Source organism: Mauremys mutica, chromosome 1 (genome assembly GCF_020497125.1).
Source record: "Mauremys mutica isolate MM-2020 ecotype Southern chromosome 1, ASM2049712v1, whole genome shotgun sequence".
NCBI lineage: Eukaryota > Metazoa > Chordata > Testudines > Geoemydidae > Mauremys > Mauremys mutica.
This window is the reverse complement of record NC_059072.1, coordinates 223398401-223415424: the sequence shown is the minus strand read 5'-3', so window position 1 is coordinate 223415424 and position 17024 is coordinate 223398401. Positions and strand designations below refer to the sequence as shown.

Sequence of the window (17024 nt, the reverse complement as noted above, 5' to 3'; positions counted from 1 at the left end):
CGCAACGGCCTTATCGTCCTTGAGTGCTCCTTTAGCATCTCAATCATACAGTGGCCCCGCTGGCTGTTTAGCAGGCTTTCTGTTCTGATGTTCTTAAAAAACAATTTGCTGTTACTTTTTGAGTCTTTGACTAGCTGTTCTTCAAATTCTTTTTTGGCCCTCCTAATTATATTTTTACAGTTCATTTGCCAGAGTTTATGCGTCTTTCTATTTTCCCCAATTTTTAAAGGATGCATTTTTGCCTCTCACTGCTTCTTTTACGTTGTTGTTTAGCCACAATATCACTTTTTTGGTTCTCTTACTGTGTTTTTTAATTTGGGGTACACATTTAAGTTGAGCATCTATTATGATGTCTTTAAAAAGTTTCCATGCAGCTTGCAGGGATTTCACTTTTGGTGCTGTACCTTTTTATTTCTGTTTCACTAACCTCCTCATTTTTATGTAGTTCCCCTTTCCGAAATTAAATGCTGCTGTGATGTTTTCCCCCATTACAGAGATGTTAAATTAAATTATATTATGGTCACTGTTACCAGGGGGTCAGTCTATATTCACCTCTTGGACTAGATCTTGTGCTCCACTTCGGACTAAATCAAGAATTGCCTCTCCTCTTGTGGGTTCCAGGACTAGCTGCTTCAAGAAGCAGTCATTTAAGGTTCCATTCTTTAAGCCTCCAATAAATTTCCAGTAACATCTATAGTATCTTTAAATTCTGTTTAGCGTGCAACTGGTTACCAGTGTCACTTAGATCCTTGGGGCTATCTGAGTTGCAATACAGCAACCTGTCTTACAGCTGAGAGCCATGTGATGGGAAGAACTTGACACCTTCCGGAAATATTATATTGCTTCTTGTATATGGCAAGGCAGAAAATTATTTTGATGTCTGTCTCTAGTTATATACAGTATACTCCTGATTATCCGAATACCAAGGGGGACATGGATTTTATTCAGATAATCAGGAGTTCAGATAATAGAGCAAATAGGAGCCATTCGGCCTTTTAGTCCTCCTCCTCACAGTTCTGGCCAGGGGGGTGTCTGCTCTGCCCCACCTAGACTACAGTCTCCGCATCCAATCTCTGCACCTTGTGCCTGCAGGGGTCGGATATCGCTGGCCCTGCAGCAGCACCCTCTGCTGCTCCTTTGTCATGGCCTGTACATTCACTCCTGCGCAGAGGGCCTCTTGTGCTGCCTCAGAAGCCACGGCCGAGGGCTTGTCCTCCTTCTCTTCCTTACAGTCCTGGTTGAGGATCTCTGCTGTGTTATACAAACCTCTGCATTATTCAAATCCCTTTCTTGTCCCCCAGCATGAGACACGTGCTGGGGGACAGGGAAAGGATTCAGCTAATGTGGAGGCTTAGGCAATAGGATTTCAGATAAATGGGAGCATACTCTATGAGGTTTTGAGGTGAGTCGCAAAGTATGTATATGTTGTTTATCTTCAGTTGGCCTTGAGGAACAAGATGGTTGCAAATATCAATGATACTGTATTTATTCTTTATAGCAAAAACTTTTTGTAATTCGCACAAAACAATTAGAGCTGCACACCCTAAACGCTTTGTGAGCACTGAGTATCATCTTGGCCTCCTGCACTTCAGAAGAAACACTCTTTACCAAGACACAGTATACCAACCCAACCAAGGTTTGAGTCTTTCAATGCACTCACCAATTTTTCAGATTCTTTTCAAGCATATTTGCGCTATATCTTTTCATACTAGTAACAGGAAACTCTTGCACCATAACAACATATATATGTGAGGTCTCCTATATCAGTGAATGCTAAACTTCTTATTGCTTTAACAACCCTAAGAATTTCATCTTTATGCTGTAATATTTTATCCCTCTTCTGTTCTTCAGAAGGTTTTTTATAACTTCCGTGACATTCCATATCATCCTCATATGTTTCCAACTTCAGTCACTCTACCCATTGCTTATGCACACATTAAAAATGTTCTGATCTTCATTATCAAACCCACCATATCTAAAGCAGCTATGCTGGGGGATTCCATGTTACATGCAATCAGGGTGCCCCCCCCCCCGGCCCAGCTCATCTCTGCTCTGCCTCCTCCCCAAGCATACCGTCGCCGATCCACTTCTCCCGCCTCCCAGGCTTGTGGCGCCAATCAGCTGTTTGGCACTGCAAACCTGTGAGGGAGAGAAGCAGAGCAGGGTGGCAAGCTCAGGGGAGGAGGCGGAGCAGAGGTGAGCTGGGGTGGGGAGCGGTTCCCCTGTGTGCCGCGCCCCCCCTTACTTGCTGCAGGCGGCCCTCCCCGTGCCCCCCCTGCCCCAGGTTCCTCCGCCTAAATGCCGATGACGACCGGGGCGGACGAAGATGCGGTCACCACCGAAGGACTGTAAATGCTGCCCTCCAAATGCTAGCGCCCTAGGCGACCACCTAGGTCGCCTAATGGATTGCACCGGCCCTGCATGCAATGACATTTATTACATTGTTAAATATGCTTCAGAAGCAAATGCAGTCCTTTTAGCATCTGAATTTACAAGCCACTCACGAGAAAATGGTGCTTGAACATTCTGCCATATTGGGGCCTGTTTCCAACTTCAGTCTGCAACTTCCAACTGCAAAGATTAGTCATTTATTCCATATTGTATGCATGTCTGGCTTAGATAGTATTCCGGATTATGGGACAGATCATCAGCTATTGTAAATTAACAACTGTTAGTTCTTCTATAACTATTCTGTACATTATTCTATAACTCTGTTAGTTAATGCACTTTTCATGAGATTATTGTCAGATTGCACTTTTCAGGATATAGCATTTTCTGACAACAAAATTACCTATTAAAATGAAGTTTATGCCACTTGATTACAAAAACCAGTAATTTGCAAAAGGTAACCAAGTCATTAGTGCAAATTAACATAACTAAACATTAACTTAATTGAGTGCCACAAGGATTTTATTGCCTCTTGGATTTAGGATAAAATAAGATCTTACTAAAAGAAAAACCTTATTATCTTTAGTATCTAGTGTTCTGAGATCCAGAAATATTCACTGGGTTATGTTTTTTTGTTTGTTTGGTGGGTTGATGTTTTTTGTTGTTTTTTTTCTTAGTGCACATTGGCTGCATTTAGTAGTAGTAAACTGTGAACTGAAGTAAAAACCATGGATCATGCCTCACTGCCGTGCTTTTAACATATTTTAGGTTGGTCTTTGTGAAGAACTTAATGTAAAGCTTCGATAGTTTTTTGCAAAGGATCCTTCTGTCTTCTGATTTAAGATTTGAACAGTTCTGTGGGGCAGGGTTAGTTGGTTTGTTTTTGTTTGTTTGCTTTTGCTTTAAGACTCCGGTTATTTTTATAAATGTATGGCAGCTATTAACTATTATAACTGAAATTTTGTAATCTTTTATTCTGATTCGCTTGTCTTCTCTCCTCCCTGTGGTAACATTAATTAGATGTTTGTGTGAGATGTTCTGTAGTCACAGCAACAGTAACTTCGCAGCTAGCTACTTTTATTCCTAATGTAAAGTGATTTATGTTTCTTGTACATGATTTCAGCTGTCAAAGGACAATGCTGTGGTCCTTTTGAAGGAGAGCTCCATCACATCATGATCTGATGTATGGTTAACATCCACTGAAATGCCTTGGAAACTGTTATTTGGAAACAATTGCAAAAGATGCTATACCTCACTTGTCAAGAAAATATTCTATTTCCTTATATACAGTGTGCAAAGGAAGCATAGCAAGCTCTGAAACAGGAATATTAGCAGAATACGTTCTTCAAAGTAAGAACAGAGTTAACACTGGTGGTCCCTCTCATTTTGTTGTATATTTAAGCATTAAAATTGCTGTTCATTAGCTTGGCAAGCAAAGGTTCTATAACCCTGGCAATGGAATTTTTTTGAGAAATAATTCCAGATTTACCTATGGGAGGTTGTCATGTTGGTTTAAAGCCTCAGTGATGGAGGAGTTGATGCAGTGTGAGCAGTGGGATAATGAACACACTGAGGGCCCCATGGGGGGACGAGGGAAGGTTGAAGCAGTGCGTTGCTACAGGCAGTTAAATGCATGTTTGACAATGACAGCATTGCTAGAAGAAAATAATATAGGTGCATTTTTTTTTAATTCATGCAGTTTATGGATGTGTTTTTTCAGGTCTAAATAGAAGTTAGAACTTTAAATGTGAATTGTGTTTTGATGCAACTACCTTTCGCTCCCTCTGCTTCCCCAACACACACAAAACAGGTTCTGGTGTGCTTCCATCTCTTTATACTATACACTGTAGGTAAGCTTTACAGCACATAATGGCATAATTAAACCCCCTTGTCTGTTCAGAAGTTAACCTGTTCTTTTGTCTACTGGGTTTGATCTTTTTCCCTTGCTAGGATGCCAAATCAGGCCTTAAAGTGTTGCTTAAATCTCTGTAAAACAGTGTGTGTTCTTGAGAAATCATTACAGCGGGAGTATTGGTAGGGTGACATATCTATGAGCACCAGAGTTAATAGGGCTTTGATTATCGTAAAAGTCTTTATTTTATAGATGTTTGACATCTTCAGTCAAGGTTTTCCTTTTGGAACAGAAACTTTGGTTTGGAAACAATTGTTCAACAGCAAAATTATAGCTCTTTGAAGACACCATGAATAGCAATATCAAAGAAATCAGCTGCCTTGTATATAAAATATCATTGTCACGTATCTCTTGCAGATGGTTTATTACCTTTTAAAAGTAGCAAAGCCCCAAAAATTAACACGTAAAATTAGTATCACTGTTTTTTTTTAAATATTATTTCAGATGGCTAAACAGAATTAACATGCTTGCTGCTGGCTGTGCAGAAAGAGAGAGGATCAAACAAGAGCAAGGTACAGTGGTATTATTTTGTTTACTTCATTTAGCTTCCCTTAGGGTTGCCAGGCCTCCAGGATTGTCCTGGAGTCTCCAGGAATTACAGATTAATCTTTAATTAAAGATTATGTCTTGTGATGAAACCTCCAGGAATATGTCCAACCAAATTTGGCAACCCTAGCTCCCCTTCTTGGCTGAACTAGTCTTTATATTTTTCTGTGTCCCATCATCTAAGAAAAATTCATAAATGGGTTTCACAGCTGTTGTGGAGTTGTTTGTTTGTTTTTCTTCACTCACAAGCAAAATCCTTTCAAAAAGGTTTAAGCTTGAGTTCACAGGGAAGAATCTTTCTACTAAACCCTGTTGACTTAGGGTATGTCTACACCACCGAGACTATGGTGGCACAGTTATGGCATTGCACCTATGCCACTGTAGAGCCATAGTGTGTAGATGCTTCCTACTTTGACAGAAGGGCTTTTTCCACCAATGTAATTACCTACCACCTCTTGGAGAGGAGATTATGTAGAAAAAAGAATCCTTCTGAAGACCTAGCCCCACAGCAACCACCACGGTAGCTAGATCAGTCTATATATGATGTTTGGTGCAAAAATTTTCATAGCCCTGAGTGCCGTAGTTAGGTTGATCTATTTTTTAAATGTAGACAAGGGCTTAATTTGCTTACCCTTAAAGACTTTAAGTTTAGGGCTAATGTAATGTTTTATGACTTCTGCCATTTCCACTAGACAGAATTGGGCAAAGTAATCTACCAACTTATCTAAAACAACACGTTACATTAAAGGCAGATTTACACTATCAGTATTTTCCCCACATGCAGTTGCAATGTGCTGGCCTGTTAGCTTTGATGCTCAGCCTCTGCTGAGAAGCCAGTGTGATCTCTGGCACAAGAGTGGACAGCTCAATAGTGTGAGAGATAGCACGTTCTAGTAGACTAAACATAGTTCTGAGGAAAAGGAACTTCCATGTTCTAATCCTGTCTCATGCTGATTGTCTTGTGGCATTGGCCAAGCCATTTAACTTTTCCACCTTCATTTCCCCATATTTTAAAAGGGACATTAAAATATTTACTTTCCTCACAAGATTAATTAGCTGGTATTTTAAAATGCTCTTTAAGTGCTAACACTAACCTGAAAGTATACACAGCTTCCAGTAGTTGGAGATCAAGCTCTGTTGGACTGAGAAAGGAAGGGCCTCCAGAAAAAGGAAAGATGAGTGTCCTCCTTATCATAGGATCATAGACCTCAGTGTATTGTAGACATTTTAAGCAAATTGAGGCCTCAGACGATTTAAATTTAAAATGGCTTCCAAGGTCATTAAGGTCAGCAGTGAGACTCCCTCCTCCCACTTATTCAAGAAAGACGTCCCTGGCAATTCTCATGAATGTTCCTTGTTATCTCTCTAACATCATTCCCTCACATTGGTTTATTATATGGGGTAGACAATGCCCTCTGTATTTGTTTGTGTATTTGTGTTTAAGCAGGGCAAGAGGTATGTAGCTAGAGGGAGCTTCAATCGCACATCCATCATTCACCATAGGGTTTTTAGTTGAGTTGAGTGCCTTCATGGAGCCTCCCTTGATTATCAGCACAAGGGCTGTTTTTTGTTTCTGAATAGTGTCCTTAATTACTAGAAGCATCAGGTTAACAAAATAAAAACCATCTATGGTTTTAAGCATTTTTGCACTATATGAAACTCTAAAGCTGAAATTTCTGTGATTCGGTGGCTCTGGCGTTATTCAGCTACATGCTCGGTTTTTCAAAAAGTCTTCTATTTCTATTCTGTTCTGCCTTCTGCAGAAGGGCTTTTAATACTATTGAAACAATTCAACAGCAATTGTCAAACCTGTTTCAATTAAGCATTGAATGTTTCTGAACCTACTGTGCATAAATATATCTCACATTCTTCAGAGATGCACAAATCACTGAATTGTGGGTGAAGTTCTAGTAAAAATGTGTCTTTCTTCAAGTGAAACCTTCACAGAATACTTTATATCAATAATATCAAATTGTTCCACATTAAATTAGTGAATATTAATGACATGATAAGGGACATCTTTGGAGACACAGATTACTTTTTTTCCAATATTATAAAATAGGGGAGAGGAATATTTATTTTTCATACCAGTAGAGAACAGCCAGTCCTCAACTTTACGACATTTGACTTAAGATGAACATTTCTGAATTGATACCCTGATTTGACGTACGACCATTAATCCAGAAGGTTTCCAAAGCATGCTCTTGCACTGATTATGCCCACCATTGAAATTCTGTCACCTGTGGAGTAAAACGTGGCAATGGTTTAATATCATATAGATTTTAGGTAGCCAGAATATAATCAGTTATCCCAGTTAGGGATTAGGGCAGCACATTGATACTAATGATCGTTCTCTTGCTAAAAAAGTCATGATACCTTTAAAAATGACAACAGGTCATTTCATGTAAAAGCACCACTTACAGCAGCAGATTTTTTTCTAGACAGCAAAATTGCAGGTTGTCAGCCAAATTTAATTTTGACTAATGAAGTGCACAAAAGCATTGGTCAAATTATATTTTTTGCTTTATACAAATCAAACAGCAACTAGATGGGTTTGGTTTTTTTTTTTAAAAGAAAATTTTCTCCCGTGTTGCTAAGTTTTAGCCTCAGACTAAAAATTTGAGTTATAAGCCAGAAAAAACATGTGTTGCGATGGAATTGCTGACAGGCATTTCACCATAAGCAGATCCTCAGGCTTTGCTGTAATACACATGCACTTGGATGCAGACACTTTTTTTTTTAGTAATTTGAGAGAGATTAAGACTCAAAGACCATATAACTTTTTATTTTATTGTATTTTTTGCTCTTTCTCAGGACTTAGGCCTCTGATCCCATGAAGGAAATTACTTGGGGGATTCTGTGTAGACATAACTACTTCAAGTTTGTGATTTAATGACTCATGAAACCTGTATTCATATTCAGTTGCTTTATGAGGACACCTCTCAGCTACATGCCTGTCACAAATCAAGACAGGCAAAATCATTCCAGGAAAACTGGCTTGTTATAAAAGCAACCAAAAATTACTAGCACTTAAAAGTACACCAAAACCAAAGGGAAATACAGTTTACAGTAAGATCTTATTTTCCTTTAAAAAATAAATAGCTTCTGTTGTATCTTTTATGACCTTAAATATGATATTAGGGTACAGTATATTTTTAATTGGATAGTACATTGATCAACCCAATAAAATCTGTTAAGTAAGGGCTATATGATGTATGAACTTCAAAATTAAATTAGCAAAAGGTTGAAAATATCTAATTGCTGTAACATATAAGCTAGAACCTCTCTTTATCAATATATCAAAGGGGAATATGTAATGTACTTCTTTGGACCTATATTTGGTGAAGGTGGTAGAATTGCCAACAAAAAACTATAGACTAAGCTATTCTACCATGCTGTACTGCCTAAATACCAGGTGCTGATACAGAGAAAAACTGAGTGGTGATATATAACCAGTGGTCAAAGTTGCACTTCACATGAAAGTGGCCAAGTTGTTTAACTTAAATTGACGTGGCAGTCAGTGGGTGTGCAAAATAACTGTCACTGTCACGCATCTTGTATTATTTGGCCTCCACAAAACTCAGGGAGTGGTGCCCATGTATGATGTGGCTGAGTTTTGCTCCAAGAATGTTTGGGATGGTGCGTATGTAAGCTACAATATCTGCTTTATCTTGAACTCTTAGTCCGGGAGTATAATGCAGTAAAATCTCATTAGGTGGACAGGGTAGTGATAGAAAGCTAAGGGAGATGTCATTTGATTCGTAAAAATCTACAAAATCATAATTTCAATGGTGTCATCCTCTGTGGCATGGCTCACTGCCCCCTGGCTCCCAGCTCCAGGTCATGCAGTTGGTGGAAATTTTGATAATATAATGTCATCAGAAATGAGTCAAATTGGGTATCATTTGAAAGCCCTTTTTCTCCCAAACACAATGGTGCCAAATGTGACAAATCTAGAACATTTATTTAGATATATATTCATGCAAAGGTTTAAAACTCAACTCTTTTTGAATGATTCTTTAACACAGGTATACATTGCTCACATAAGAAAAGACATTCATCTTCAGTAATCCTAGGGAACCATGCCTTGTCGTGGAGGACTGAAAAGATTTCTTTATCAAAGACATCATCAGTGTCATCTCTGTCTATGGCACCACTGCTAGACATGTCACATTGATAGTCATCCACACCACATTCACAAGGCAGGCTGCTGGCCAAACATTTGCAGGGTGGTGAGGATTTGGTCTTTGCACCCCACTATTTGATTAGCGGAAGGATTGATTTGGTATTTCACACACAACTAGTGTGGTCAGTCCATCTTCCCAGAGCTAAGGGGAGAGTAATTTTGGATGCATTTGATCATCCTGAAGCCATCCTATTGCTTGATAATTTGCCCTCTTGATAGCAGGTATAAATTCACGCTCTTGTTGGTGGCAATTTTTCTCCAACTGTCTGCTTCTTGGAAAACATCTGCCAACTTAGCTCTATAAGTGTCCTAATGGTGGTCTTCAAATAGTAAACTCGGCATATGAACACCTCTGGTGCATTTATGACCTAATCAGTGACTTTCTCAGGTTTTCCGAGCAACATCAGAGTGAGGAGAGAGTCTTCGAAGGCTGAATCAAATGCCAAGATAATTTAGTCTTTCCAGACAACCTTCCAGTAGTGTCACATCCAGAAAGAGCATGGAAACCTGGCAGTGTGGTGGCTTATAATGGTCTGAGCGATATGAATACATCTCCGAGGGATATGCAGTGATTCTGGTCCCCAGCAGCAGGCACCAAAACAGAATCTTGCAGAAAGTCTTGGTTAGCACCTCACAGAGAGCACTAGAACATCTTTGTCTTGTGCAAAGATCCAGAGTTTAGAAGCACCTCCCTCTGTGGTATTGATGGCATGCAAGATATTTTTAGTGTCAGCTTCCTCATGAAAACTAGGAAGAAATTCCACTGAACAGGTTAAGGTAGCAGTTTCATTACACCATGCAATGATGAAATTCCTTGAGCAATTCTTCACATGCTGGATCATTTTTCCTGCAAGGTATGGAGTTAACTCATCCTTCATGCGAGTATGAGACAGTAGCTTCTTCATTGTGATATTGGAAATGTTCATGGAGTCAGTGAATTTATATGGGACCAGCACAATACCACGGAGTCTCCTCTTTCTGGTAATATTTTTAATTGATTCCTCTGCATATGTGTCAAACATGAAGTGGACTTTGTGATAGGTCCAGTATTTTCTCTGTAGGCACATAATGAAGTGTTCAGCCACATCTTGGCAGGTGTTAACAGTTGTTTGTTTATTGAGAGCTTGTACCTCAGCCGTGCCATCTATGATTGTTACCCTGAAAGTCCTTTGCTGGCATGAGATACCAGTTACATTGTCAGTAGGTGCTGGCTTAGGAAGGCTGTGCAAGATGTGCATTAGTTTGCTTTTCACGTGGCAATATGCATTGTTCAGCCACATTCAAACATAGATTGTGATACCACGGATAATTTGTCCTTTCTCAAAGTCTCACACAGATCAACTCACACTGAGATCCGGATCAGGAGATGAGCAGCGACCTATCTGTGGTTAGCTCTGTAGTAGTCTCTGCCACCTTCAATCTGACTTTCCTTTTTGCATTCGAGCACAGCTTCAGTCTTCTTTTTCTTGATTGGAGCCCATAAATTGACAGAGCCTTGGGTACTTCTTTGGTTGGAAAGGCTTCATACAAGTCATGACCCCAAGTATCCATTCAACTGACATCTTTAGCTATCTCATCACTGAAGACTGCTTTCATCATGATATTAATGAGCTCCAGTCCATCAGACACCAAGGGGTTGCTAGCGCGTAAGCTCATTTGTAGCTTTAAAATTGCCCCTTCTTGGCATTGAAAGAGTCTAATGAGTTTAGGTGGTGCTTGGTTACTTCTGGGGAAGTCATCCCAGTCATTCACCCTGTTAACTTTATTTTCCATGCAACGTTCTCACGCAAGTGACTGCTTCATACAGTTTCTCACTTGTCTCACTTGTTGAAACTGTGCTTAATGAATGCCTTTGGGCTTCCAGCTTCCCGCAGAAAAAGCAGGTGTGCTTCTCGAAATGCATGTCATGGGACCTAGGATAAGGTGAGTCTCACCCAGAGCTGGCACTGGTCCCAGCATATACAACATTTTCCTGTTGTTCAATGTATTTCCTCTCCAATCATGCCAAAATCAGTTTGTAGGTGGACTTCTTATAGTGTGTAAGGTTCCATCGAGCATTGTGTTTAACCGGGTCCTTCATGCCTGGTATTATCCAATGATTCAGCTACTAGTTGGTACTCTGTCTTTCCACTGATGCCTAAAAATGATCAAGACCAAAGTAAAAACAAGAAGGAGTTTGTAATAAATTACTTTGTGATTGTAATTAATTATGTTATATAATGTATGTTATGTAACTATGTGCATACCATTTGTAGATGGATTCCAGTGATTTCTGGCTGGATGTCAATGTCTTACCCAGAGCCTCATTACAACTCTTTTCACATAATAAACAAAGCTGATAAACAATACTACTGAACTTTTTTTTTTTTTTTGCCAAAGATGGCAAATCAATTTGAAGCACTCCTTCCATTTATAGTAATCTGTAACATCAAAAATATTAATCAGGTATCATGTTCTGAGCATTCACTGATAACGTAACATAGTACTATCAGTCAATTTAATTTTGTGAAGCTGCATGTTCAACATGCCTGTGTTAAAGAATAAATTTAAAACATTGATTTTTAAACATTTTCTCAAAATATATCTACATAATTATGTTTGGCACTATTGTGTTTGTGGGTGAAAGGGTTTTCAAATGATACCCAAGTTGACCCATTTCTGATGATATTGTATTATCAAAACATCCATCAACCAGAGGAACCAGAGTGAGGGGCAGCGAGTCCCCTCTGCCATACCACAGAGGATGATACCATAGAAATTATAATTCTTTAGATTTTTACAAATTAAATGACATCTCCCTTACCTTTCTATCATTGCTTGCCCACAGAATTATACATTACAAACGCTGTCTTTTATCATTTCTTTTTCTCTGTTGCCCACTTACCAAATACCAAACTGGTGCAAATTAGACCCCATTTATGGCCAATTTAAGCCTAATATGCAATTTACATCACCACTAAATTTGGCCCAAGGACTTCCATGTCCATTCCACTTGCTGAATTTGGCTCATTATCTTATCAGTCACATTTTTGCTGTGATAACAAGGCAGTAGGCACCTTATCAACCTGCCGAAGACAGAGACAGATTCCTGTCTTACCTCCCATACAACTGATTCCCACTAGAAATCACATCAAAGAGCCTGCAGAGCTCTGAGAAATTCATGAAAAGACTATACCTGACTATACAGGTGATAGGATTTTTTTTGTTTGTTTGTTTCATATTCTTCATGTTGTTAGCTAAGTTTGTTAGCGTTAATGCTGCTTCATAACTCAAGGATAACAGCAAGTTGATTTTTTATTATTTTTTTCTACTTGAAATACAGTTTCAACAGACTCCAACCAATTTTTGTCCTATTTTATTTAGCAAGTGTTGATGTAATGTGAGGAGCCGAATGTTTTATAGAGTACTATGGATATTTTGTACAAATGCCACGTTTATCATTTATATACTGTACGGTTTGTATTCACAGTGTTTCAGTAGGTTAATATGTAATCTGTTAAAGATGGAGTGGTAAATTAGATCTATAAAAAATGTTTTGAGGTCGGTCTGTCTTTAGATTATAACAACTTTAAATTATTGTGCTTGTCATTTATGAAGTCAGCAGCTGACAATGCTTATTTCACAGTGGTATCTGAGGTTTGTTTTGGCATTTGTTTTCTTGAAAGCTAGTGTGTGTATATCTATATATATATGCATCAAGATTGTTTAATTTTTGGATCTGACATGTATACAATTTTTTAGATTACTGGAGTGAGAGTGATAAGGAAGAAGCAGACACTCCATCAACACCCAAACAAGACAGTCCACCACCCCCATATGATACATACCCACGACCTCCTTCGGTAAGTCATCTACAGTTACTTATTTGGACAAGTGTTTGGCATAAAGCATCAGTTTTGCCTACTTGAATTATTTCTTGTGAGATTAAAAAAAATCTGTAAGTATAAAACTCTGAAAAGAACAAATTTCATTATCTCAGTCCTTGATAAAATGTTTGCATTTATCTCAGGGAGGTAAAAAAAGACCATAAAACGCATTTTTAGTCACAACTTGTTTCTGATCAAAATTAAGATCATGATGATTGTGTATCTTTTTAAATGTATAGTTTTCCTGAATTTCAAAACCTCCATATGATTAGTGGTCAGGAAATAGCCCTAGCTGGAAAATAGACAAAATATTGATTAGCATCAGGGAACAGGGGTGTATAGGTGTCATTTGTAAGGCTGGATTTTGTCCAGGGGCAGGAAAGGAAGCTGTGATTTAATAATCATGTCTTGCATAGCTACAGAGAAAAGAATCTGTGTTCTCTACAAGGAGAAGGAAAATCAGGGAGAGAAGACTGCTATGCCATAGACTTAAAAATAAATAAACAAACAAAGAACAAACACACAGAAATAAAACCTGATGCTCCTGAGTTAACATGGAAGGCAACAAGGATGACATTTATGCAGCTATGGTTCAGTGAAATACTCTGTTTAAAAAAAAATAGCGGGATGATGATGCTTTTCTCCTTTTCTCATTAAAAAAACTCCAAAGATGTTATAGTACTTTACTTTCCAGTACACTGCTTTATTGAAGCAGCAAAGAGTCCTGTGGCACCTTATAGACTAACAGTCTGTTAGTCTATAAGGTGCCACAGGACTCTTTGCTGCTTCTACAGAACCAGACTAACACGGCTACCCCTCTGATGCTTTATTGAAAACATTCATTAAACAACACAGCTTACTAACACTAGAACAGGCTCAGGGGAGGAAATTTTATATGTGACAATTAGAAATAAGAGGACAACCAGCACTGCTATCTCCACCAATGTGAACAAAACCCTGGTTTTGTGAGGACACATAACCTTGCTCACCAGAAAAAGTTACAGAATTCCTTCCATCCCCTCTTATGACACCATTTCTAGGACCACTCCACTGTACAAAACAGAACCTACTCACTCAAGTAGAAGCCCAGTTACCCTAGGTAACATTCAGAGATTCTTCCTAAACACACGATTGTGCTGTCAAGTGTAAATATCAAGCAACACCCTTTTAAGTAGCAAAATGCACTCTTAATTTCCAGAAAAGCTTCAGTAGTTATCTAACACAGAAGTTCTGTCTCCAGTGACTACAGTTGGTTTTTTTGTGAAAACTTGTGTATATCTATAAATTAAAACAAAAAAAGTTAATCTTACTCAGTTTCTTCTCCCAGCGGTTGTTAACATAAAGCCAGATTATGAAGCTCAAACTCACACCGCCTTCAGAATTTTTGAGTTCTGTCGATGTACTAAGAAACAGTTAACTAGTGGATCTGAAAAAATTGAATAAACAAAAGTAGGAGCACAAGACAAATTTTCAAATTCCTGGTTTCAGAGGTGTATAAGTTATCTGAGTGCAAAATGTTGGATTGGAGCATATGGGGGAAGTATTTTTTTTTCCTGGCTATATAATTTAAAGGACATTTTTATGAACACTTTCCAAAGCATTCACCTTTGCACTGAGTCCAAGCACTGAAAACTTCATCCCAAAAAAATTTGTTTAAGGAGTTACATGCATCTAAATAAGGTTGCAGTGGAATTTGGATGTCATCTGAAGATAGTACTCACAAGCTAATATAGGGCCAGATTCTGCCACCCTTGTACATGCTTGGTAGTGTTTTACTCTGAATAATGTGAGTAATCCCGTGGAGTCTATGGGGCTGTTCTGCAGAGTAAGGAGCATTCAACGTGAGTAAGAATCTTATCCACAGTAATTGTGTTCATGTTTGTGTGTGTATGTGTACAGTATAAATATATATATATGCAGAGACAAAATATGACCATAGGAGACAAAACTAGTTAATCTGGTAATACATACCCTCATCCTTACAGTGAATACCATCATGATAATATGACACCTGCGTATTTATTATTAGTAGATGTGAATGTATTTTAATCTAAAAACTACGTTAATATTCATTTTGTAGATGAGCTGTGCAAGCCCTTTTGTGGAACCAAAACACAGCCGACTTTCATCTACAGAAACTTCCCAGTCACAGTCTTCGCATGAAGAGTTCCGTCAAGAAGCAGTAGGGAGCACCACCGAATCACCTGTACGCAAAACAGCCAGTCAGCGACGTTCCTGGCAGGATTTAATAGAGACGCCACTGACAAGCTCAGGACTGCACTACCTTCAGACTCTGCCTCTTGAGGATTCAGTGTTCTCTGACTCAATTGTAATCTCTCCAGAACACAGGCGGCAGTCAACTCTTCCAACTCAAAAGTGCCACCTACAGGATCACTATGGTCCATTTCCCTTGGTAGAGGGTGAGAGAAAGCAAGTGCTAAATGGGAATGGGGGCAAGCCCCGCAGTTTTACTCTGCCTCGGGATAGTGGGTTCAACCACTGTTGTCAGAACCTTTCGGTTAGTGCCTCTGATCACCAGGAAGATGTACAACAGAAAAAGTTAGATGAGGAAGAGGAAGAAGGGAAAGCAGCAGCAGAAAACCAAGAAGATAAAAGTAAGTATTGAATATTCTCTATGACTATTCAAGATTCCTATTTAAATAACTTACAAATTGAAAATCTTTTCCTCTTTAATTAAAACAAAAAGAATAGTCTCTTTAATTTTCTTTTAAAATTTAACAATTTACCCTTGTTGCAGATGCAATTAAAATGACCTTTCTGATTTGTTTTTTGTACAGTTCCTTAATAACTAACAGAATGATGAATCATGTACCTTAGATTTCAGAACACCCATAGTTACAGCACAGAATTACTATTTCCTTCTAGTAATTTTTAGTTAATGGATTTTGTTTCTCTTTCCTTTATATTTCTACTCACACTCCATCTCCACTAACACACTCATGCCTTTGAGACATATTTGGTGGGCTTTCTAGTTCAGAACCTGCTCCTATTGAAATCATTAACAAAACTCCCACTAAATTCAATAGTGCAGGACAAGGCCCTAAGTGCTTACTGTGTAGGTTGTAGAATCCTGACAAGACAGCTGAGCAGGTTGTGACTAGTTCAGAAAATAAGTAGAATATATTTTCACCAGTTCTTCACCATTTTCTAACATGTAATTTGAAAGATAAAAATACAAGAAACAATTTATGATACAAGAACTTCATAGAAGATATCTACATGAACAACTGGGATAAAAAAATCAGCCTGAAACAGCATATTCACTTCTTTCATGGCACATTATCTCATCTTGAGATCAGTTTTTTTTGTCGGAGTAATCCAAATTAACCTCTAGAACAAGGATTTCAGAGGAACCTTCTCCCCACATGTACATACGCTGGTATCAGACTAATCTACCCCTTACATGTTTCATGCACTATCCATCGCCATTATTTATAGAGCTTCTAACATATGTTGGCGATCAAAGTTCATTTACCAACCATCATGAAGGGCCAGCAAACAAGGCCTGCATCAGTTAGTTATGGGGTTATGCTACAATTAAGTTATCTGTAGCAGTGAAGAAGGCAGATAACCTACCAGCCTCTTGAAGGAACTGTGATTGCTACTAACCTGAATCCCTCAAAATGTGTAGAGGGCCTGTCGGCAGAGTTGGCATGAATAAGGAGTCTGGAAATGATAGAGGCAGAGAGATGGGAAAGAGTAAAGAAGTTTCACTTAACTACAAAACAGACAAAAAAAGGTATCCATTAAACTGTCAACCTAACAGTACTGCTGAATATTGGAATTAGTGTTGAATTTTTTTTGTTCTCCATGGCAGATGTGAATAGTTTTGCTCTATATTTATGTTTTTAATTGATAGATACTAGATATTCTGTGATATGTATCTGGCTTTTAATTAATCTTGGTGCCATTTTTTTAAGGTAAATTGTCATTTCAACTCATCTGCAGCACCTTTCAAACATTTACATTTAATAGGGTAACATTTGGGCTACTAAAGAGTCAGAACTTAAGATGTCTGATGCAGTTTGCTATGATTAAACTCCATCACCCACAGACAAAACATGTTGTTACCCTAACTACTTTCCCCCCCGGGGATTTGGCCTTC

At 38.5% G+C, this 17024-nt stretch overlaps 1 protein-coding gene across 5 annotated transcripts in view; it reads left to right on the top strand.

Annotated features, from left to right (window-relative positions):
• CNKSR2 (connector enhancer of kinase suppressor of Ras 2) overlaps positions 1–17024 on the top strand; it is a 362143-nt gene that overhangs the window by 287438 nt on the left and 57681 nt on the right. For all 5 annotated transcript variants that reach the window (XM_045012122.1, XM_045012114.1, XM_045012050.1 and 2 more), the window contains 3 exons: positions 4745–4812; positions 12774–12874; positions 14979–15513. In XM_045012122.1, coding sequence (XP_044868057.1) covers positions 4745–4812; positions 12774–12874; positions 14979–15513 — 704 coding nt within the window. The remainder of the gene's footprint in view (positions 1–4744; positions 4813–12773; positions 12875–14978; positions 15514–17024) is intronic.